General features: G+C 27.0%; 1 protein-coding gene across 1 annotated transcript; it reads left to right on the top strand.

Moving 5' to 3' along the window:
* The first annotated feature begins 368 nt into the window (after positions 1 to 368).
* LOC114176924 (probable WRKY transcription factor 13) lies at positions 369 to 2174 on the top strand. Its single transcript, XM_028062126.1, has 3 exons — positions 369 to 879; positions 996 to 1220; positions 1831 to 2174. Exons 1-3 carry the CDS (start codon positions 599 to 601, stop codon positions 2000 to 2002), a joined length of 678 nt encoding a protein of 225 aa, XP_027917927.1. The 5' UTR covers positions 369 to 598; the 3' UTR covers positions 2003 to 2174.
* Positions 2175 to 8357: the final 6183 nt, after the last annotated feature.

The following is an 8357-nucleotide window of genomic DNA, read 5'->3' as shown; positions in this document are numbered from 1 at the left end:
AGATAAAATTATCGTAACTCAACTACTTGAACTTTTTTTAACGTGTTAAACAAAGTTTCAGATTAACATTTGAATTGTTTACATAATTTGATAAATTTCAGTTGAAATACTAACGTATAACACCTTTAGCAATTAAAAAAATAATGTCCTTAAATAGACTACATCCATTTATTTTTAAAATTTAGGACATAATCGAATCTCAATTTATATTTTTACTCCTTTATTTATTTATTTATTAGACTTTAACTCAAAATTCTGTGCTTGTTCCACCTGTACTGAATGAATGTCCATCCATGTAGTTAGTTATTTCACCTTCCACAGTTCACATGTTTTTATACATACAATATATGACAGACATTCATCTCTCTTTTAGAAATTAGAAAATCAAGGAAGAAAAGAAAGAGAAAGAGAGAAAGACAAAGAGAAAAAGGGAAAGTTGGTTTGGCAACGTTATAAGTTTATGCATTCCATTAGGGTGTAATTCTCACCTCCATGGTTTGAGAGAAACCACATATATTGAAGCCTCACCAAAACTCTTAGAAACACCAGCAATATCTATATTGAAAGATCAGAAGAAGAAGAAGAAGAAGTAGTAGTGATGTCAACAACTTCACATACCATTCCTCACCACACCTTTTTCGAGGAGCAGGATCAGATTCCTACACAGATGGGGTTCTTTCCCTTTCCTACAAACCTTACTTTGCCTCCTTTGGGTTGCCACCAATCCTCTTTGAAAACCTTCACCTCCATAACACCTTCTTCACTTGCCCTATCTCAACAAGATTCTTCTACCTCAAATCTATCACAAACCCTATTTCACAAGTCCACCTTTGGAGGACCTCAATTCCTCTCCTTGCATAGATCCACTCTGAATCCATGGTGAGACATACCTTTGTTTTTTTCTTTCTATCACATGTTCTTGTTTTTTAGTATTAAAACATCACTCTATTCGTGGTACTGCAACTGTTAAGGTGTTTGGTTATGATTGAATTTAGGGCACTGGGAGAAGTGAGTGATTGCTTGAGCAGTAAAAGAAGTGGATTTGATGATCATCATCATCTGGGAATTTCGGCCATGAAGATGAAGAAAATGAAGGCGAGAAGGAAGGTTAGAGAGCCTAGGTTTTGCTTCAAAACTATGAGCGATGTCGATGTATTGGACGATGGCTACAAGTGGAGAAAGTACGGACAGAAAGTTGTGAAGAACACGCAGCACCCAAGGTATATTCATCAGTTCAAACCCTCTCTCTTTTTGCTTTAATATTTCAAAAGTTGATTCAAGAGTATTCAATTTATCAAACACTTTTCATCACCATTGTATTGCAAACATATATCTATTCTCTCTCTCCAATCTCTCCACCACTGTCTCATTATTGTCTTGATCATAATTACATGTATATTGATTCAGCTTTGTTACTGGTTTCGGCAAGATCTTAACTTTTTTCTGAATAATGTGGCGGTGCCTATAATTGTTATATGTAAAAGCAAAAGTTCAAAATGTATATATAAAAAATGTTCTAAGGGTTAAAACAACTGATTATGATGATTATAGTATATGAAAATTACATGTCTGCAAGAACTTTTTTCAGACACTCATGCTAAGACTTTTCCTCACAAACCCATTATAGCACTTTCCTGTAAAAATGGTCCTTAATATAGTGCCGTTATGATGGTGTTTTATTGATGGCTCAACATATAAAGATCAACATATAGATTCCGATTATAATTAACATGAGGATGTTGTGTTATTAAATTGTCATTAATGTGTACTTCATGATCGACAACCTCAAAAAAAGGTTTCTTATATGTGTTTGGTCTGCATTGCATGCAGAAGCTATTACCGTTGCACACAAGATAACTGTCGAGTAAAGAAACGAGTGGAACGCTTAGCGGAAGATCCAAGAATGGTGATAACAACCTATGAAGGGAGACATGTTCACTCTCCATCAAATGATCTTGAAGACTCTTCATCTCCATCTCAACTTGGGAACTTCTTATGGTAGATTATTGTTAAGTGAAGATATATAATATTTGTGTATATTAATGGTTATGTTCTTCCTTGAGGGTGTGCTTTGTTGAGATGAGAATTGAATAAGTATGGAGAATGATGAACATGTATTCGTGAAATGCATGATCGTCTCTATCAGGTAATCCATTGTTTTCATCACTTCCAAGCACACCATAAGATTGTTGTTGATTTTTCTTGTTCTATATACCACGCATTTTGCTTCGGTCATGTACTAATGAAAAACTAATTAAGATATTATTAGTGACATTTGTACGTTGCCTTACTTTTTGGCTCTTCTCTTCTTCATCTCTCTTTTCACTTTAGTGTAAACACTTTCTAAGGAAAACTGCAACTTTTTTTTTTTTTCTTTTTAATTTACACATTCAGTAAGATGTGAACTACCTGGTTGAGATGAGTTCAGAACAACCAGACCTAACTCGAGGAACTTTGTGGAGTTATTAAACCTAAGTTATGTAGAAATGTTAGATAAAACAGAAATGAGAAAGGTTGCGAGTTCAATCCTTATGAAACAAATAAAGTTTGTAAATAGATTTAAAAGGAAGGTGAGAGGTTCTGAGTTCAATTTCTAATAACAAAAGTTAACGACTAATATCTTTCTCCATAAAAAAATATAGAAATCAATTTTGTCACAGTTAGAATGCAATTAAAGTTAGGTCTAACTTTCTATTTTTACTATTTATTTCTCTTTTAAAAAACATCTTAACTTTTAATGTGCCAGTGTCGTGGGGAATTAAGTGAATTTCAAAAGAAGTTTACTTATATCAATTGAATTTTTTTTATGAACAAAAATATATTGAATAGAGATAAGATAATCTCAATATTTAACTATTTTAAATATAATTAAAAAGTTTTATTATGTTTTGAGTTCATGATAAATTTGGGAATCTTTGACGGAGTCTCTAATAAATTTTCTAATAAATTTTTATTATCTATTGAATCATTGAAATTTTAAAACTTTTCAATTGAGTTCGTATAATTAAATATTATTGTTAATTTTATGATGTGATAGTTATTTTGTACTGTCAACCTCCTTGAATGTCATTACATAATATTTTGTAACAAGAGACCGTTATGATGAAATTTTTTCCAGTATTTAGCAAAAAATATTTTTAAATTTAATTAAAATTAAAAATTAAAATTATAAAAATATAAAGTATGTGTTGTTATAAAATTATGAAATACAAAATACAAAATTATAAAATTATAAAATTAAGAAACTAAAAACTATATAATTACAAAAGTTAACAAATTACAAAATTATAAAAATATATAATTTTATAATTACGAAATTATAAAATATATGAATATAAAATTGTAAAATTATATATTTATAAAAATATAAATTGTAAAATTATGAAAATGAAAATTTATCAAATTGTAATTTTTTTAATTTTGTTCTTTTTGTAATTTTATAATTTTATAATTCATAATTTTATATTTATATATTTAATATTTTTGTAATTCATTTTTTTATTTTGAAATTTATAATTTGAATTAAAGTTAAAAATAATTTTCATTAAATATAATAAATATTTGAAAAAAATCTTGTCATCAAGGTCTCTTGCAACAAACTATTATGTCGTAATATGTGACGACATTTAAGGAGAGTGACAATGGAAGATATACCATATCACAAAATTAACAAAAACTTTTTACTATAGGGACTCAATTGAAAAATTGTGAAATATCAAAGATTCAATAAACCACATAAATCTACTAGGGACTCAATTGAAAGTTTTCAAATTTACCAGGACTCAAAACATAATTAAGCCTAATTAAAATTAGTCATAAAGATTAAAGACTTGACATTTTTAAAGTTCATGATAAATTTGGAAACTTTGGTTCCTAATAAATTTAAGATTTTCGATCCAATCATAGTTATTAACTTTTTTATGTGACATTATTATTATTTTGTCACATTATCTTGTTAAATTATCGCAACATGTAATTTTATTATTTATTATTTTTTAAATATTTGTAAATTATAATTATAATTTTTTTTTTAGTTTTATCGTTATATTATCGTATTGTTATATTGTCATATTGCTATATCGTCATATTATGATATTGTCATATACAGGCTCATGTTTTAGGCTTATTTACTCATGATTTATAGGATCAACTTTCCTATATCCTTAACTCTAAGCCTCTTACAAATTTTATGATTGAGAAGAGATTCTTATTATCATACCGTCATACCGTCATACCGTCATACCGTCATACCGTCATACCGTCATACCGTCATACCGTCATACCGTCATACCGTCATACCGTCATACCGTCATACCGTCATACCGTCATACCGTCATACCGTCATACCGTCATACCGTCATACCGTCATACCGTCATACCGTCATACCGTCATACCGTCATACCGTCATACCGTCATACCGTCATACCGTCATACCGTCATACCGTCATACCGTCATACCGTCATACCGTCATACCGTCATACCGTCATACCGTCATACCGTCATACCGTTTGTGTTTAGATTGGTGTCGATAACAAAACAATCATTGTTTTTGGTTTCCAATGCAACAAACATAAAATGTAAATTATTTTTTAGTTTCCATGCAATAATACTTCATCATAAAAAAACTATTATAGGATCTTAAGATTCATGATTATCACATATCCACGCACATAATCACACGTTTACGCACAAAATCACACATTCATGTACATAAATCATAATAGGATACTAACCTTGATCCATGAGAGACCCAATAATAATGCGTTCTTCAATCTCCGTTCTTCAACCTCCTTTTTCCAATCTATCTCTCTGCCTTCGTTACTCCTCTCACACTCTTTTTTTTATGGCTTATTGTGAAAGAACCTTATGACCAAAGATAAAACCCTAATTTCCTTTTATATGCCAACGTCCATCAAGTTGGGCTGAGCTTTATTTTATTTTATTACGACTTCCCATGATAACCAATAGGTCCTTATATTTTATTAAATCACAATTGGACCCATCATAATATTTCAAATGAGTCACATAATATAATTAATTCGTCAATTAATTCTAATAAAAGAGACACCAAAACAAGATTAGGATTCTCACCAAGGTGAAGAAAAAGGAAATTTGCAAGTTTTGTGAGATTATCATGGGTTAGGGTTCACGGGGTTTGCGGAAGAACCAAAGGATGAATCAGGATTCGCCATGGGAATAAATCAACAAGAAAGGAGAAAATGCGGAAACCAATTTAAATTTGGTACCATGTTAGTGTTTGATAAAACACATAAGTAAGAGAAAGTTAGAAGATACATACTTTATTGAAAGTATGAGAATGAAAGTTTGCATACCGATTTATTAGAAATTCGTCCAATATATAAATACAATATACCATGATATAAGGAAAAAAATAAAACCTAATATGTATCATAAAATATCTAATAATAATAAAAGAGAATAAAATACATGATATTTCTAATAATAAAATTAAAACCATAATATTTATTATATATTTATCACATATTGTCGTATCATCATATATTGTTATATTATCATATCGTTATATTGTCAAATTATTATATCATAATATCTATAAAATTTTAAAATTATAAAATTTCAATTCATAAAATTTTAAAATAATAAAATTACATGTGATAATAATTGAGCAAGTGATATGAAAAAATAAATAACCACGTCAATCACTTAATAGCTGCATCTAAGTTAACAAAAGAAGTTAACAACTGAAATCCCAAAATTTAATTTATTAAATACTCAATAAACTATTAAAATTTATTAGAAAATTAATTTAAATTTTTTAAAATTGTAAAAGACTTAAAAAGACCAATATTAAATTATTTAGTCTTAACTTTAAAGAATAATAAATGTTTCATATAAGATTTCAATATAACATAAAATATATTCGTAAAAGAGTCTTAACTTTTCCTCCTGTTTTTTCTTCTCGGCAGTGGTAGAATGTTGTAGTAAAGAAAAATATTTTAATCTTTTCCTTTTAGTACGGTGTGGATTTAATAATGATGGGTGCAGAAAGAAAAACCTTGGAAGTGGTCTCAAAATGCAACGGATTTTGACATCAGAATTTTGACATGAATTTATCCTTTCCAATATCCCATATTTAAGAAGAAGGTCTGATTACCTTTTTTTTCTACTATTTATTTATTTGATTCAATTTCATTATTATACCGATACAGATATATTAATTTAAATTTTGTTTTTTAAAATTGATCTTATTTATTATTTATTTACTATAAATTTACTTAGTGATGTTAATTAGTAAAAATGAATTTAAACTATCACTAAAAAGTCGTAGCTAATTAGTGACGATACTCTTTTAAAGATGCTATATCACTGATATAAAAAAAATAGCAATACCAATTTAATTTAAGTACATGGTACAAAATTGTATTGATTCTGAAAAGTTCAAATATTTAAGTTGTACCGATTCGATATTAACGAATGAATTAGACTATTTACTAATAGTAACATAACATTATATAAAATAAATAAATAATGAGGCTAAAATATAATTAAGAACAAAAATAATGATTTTGGGTAATTACAAGTGATGTTTATTTTGGCGTATACATGTTTAATAATTTGTTACAACGTGTGTATTATTTATTTAATAGCGTATTATGCTTGTTTTAATTTATCCACCGCTCATTTATGAAAGTTTTGTATACGTCATTTTTTGTACTCTTTACCAATTATTTATTTATTTTTTAAATACAAGTTATATTTTTATAAAGCTTCTTTGTAAATAAATTTCGTGATTAAATTAAGAAAAACGGTTAGAAATCATATTTGATCCAGGATGTGATATTTTCCATGATCACTAGTTGACTTTTGTAACACTATAATACTTTTTTAAACTATAGTATGTATATTATCATTTTTCAAATTTCTTCTATACTAATTGTTTTTATTAAATTTAAAAAAATCTAAAATTTAATGTGCCAAATTTTGTGCGGGAATAAATCTATTTCTAATGAAAAAGGTTATTTATCTATTGAATATAGATAAAATGAGCCATTCAAAAAAGAAGTTGAATTGAGAGATATGAGAAAGGTAATGTATGGAATGGACATTAATGATAATATCAGAGAAAAAAAAATGAATGTAAAAGGTTGAAATGATTAATCTTTGTAATGATAATATGGAATAATATTAAGTAAATAATTGAATAAATTTTTTTATTCTAAAAACTTCCTTTTTTATAATATAGATACAAAATTGATTTTTTTTAATATATATTTGGAATGTTAAAATAACTTTATTGCCCATAAATCAACTCAGAAAAATTTAGATATCTAAATTACAAAATACATTATTTGTTATGTGAATGGGTAGAGTAAGTGATATTAATTTAGGAAGTAACTAATTTTAGTTATGAATGAAAAAGAAGAAGAAGAAGAATATAATAGTTAACATTAACGTATCTATGATTATTAATGCACAACATATTAACAATTTATTTTACAACAATCTAAAGTTTCGCCTTTTAAGTAAGTTGCTTATTTTTTTTAGAATTGAATAAGCTTTATCTATACTGTGTTTAACTTTTCTAAGATTATAAAAGGATGCTGATTTTGTCATAATTGGGTGCTGATTAAGAGTAGCTGAACCTGACCCAAAAAATGCATTATGTACTTAATTAAATTCTAAATAAAAAAATTGTCTTAAGAATCGTGGAAAAATAGCATATAAAACTATTAAGTAAAAATAAATTTTATTATTAATAAATACCTAAGAAAAATAGTGTTGATTTTATAAGAAGAAAAAAAAATACAAAATGTTAAATACCGTATCCTAAGGTGGTATAATTTTAGAATTGTGAAGATTGAAGCATAAGAAATGTAAAATAAAATCACTATTTTTTTTAATTTATTGCCGGATTTTTACGGTAGAAAAAAATGTTAACCCAACTTTATTAGCGGATTTTTGAGTTTAAATTATTGTTGGATATTTTTATTGATAATTAATTTATTTATAAAATTTGTCAATAAAATATGTTGATAAATTAAAATTTGTATTATTAAGAGTATTTCTGTCTAAAATACATATGACGATCAATTTTGTCAATAAATTCTGTTAATAATTGATAAGTCTTATTATCTTTGAAAATTTACAATTCCTATTATTAACAGATTTTTTAGAAGAATAATACCTAAAACTTAGAAAAACAAAATCCAAATTCTGACAACCTAATCACATATCGCAATGCACTCTATATATTTAAAAATTGAAGTGTCTAATTTCTGTGAACAAAAATACAAAAATAGCTTAACATAAAATAATGAATAGAGATTAAGTTCAAACATAGTACTTACTAAAGCAAATATAACCGATGTAGAT

Source organism: Vigna unguiculata, chromosome 3 (genome assembly GCF_004118075.2).
Source record: "Vigna unguiculata cultivar IT97K-499-35 chromosome 3, ASM411807v1, whole genome shotgun sequence".
Taxonomy (NCBI): domain Eukaryota; kingdom Viridiplantae; phylum Streptophyta; class Magnoliopsida; order Fabales; family Fabaceae; genus Vigna; species Vigna unguiculata.
This window is presented reverse-complemented; position numbering and strand designations above follow the sequence as displayed.

Bases quoted from the DNA above. Each gene is read 5' to 3' on its own strand.
- LOC114176924 (XM_028062126.1), top strand. From the start codon at position 599: ATGTCAACAACTTCACATACCATTCCTCACCACACCTTTTTCGAGGAG. The intron at 880-995 runs GTGAGACATACC...GATTGAATTTAG, and splicing joins AGATCCACTCTGAATCCATG to GGCACTGGGAGAAGTGAGTG. The intron at 1,221-1,830 runs GTATATTCATCA...CATTGCATGCAG, and splicing joins AAGAACACGCAGCACCCAAG to AAGCTATTACCGTTGCACAC.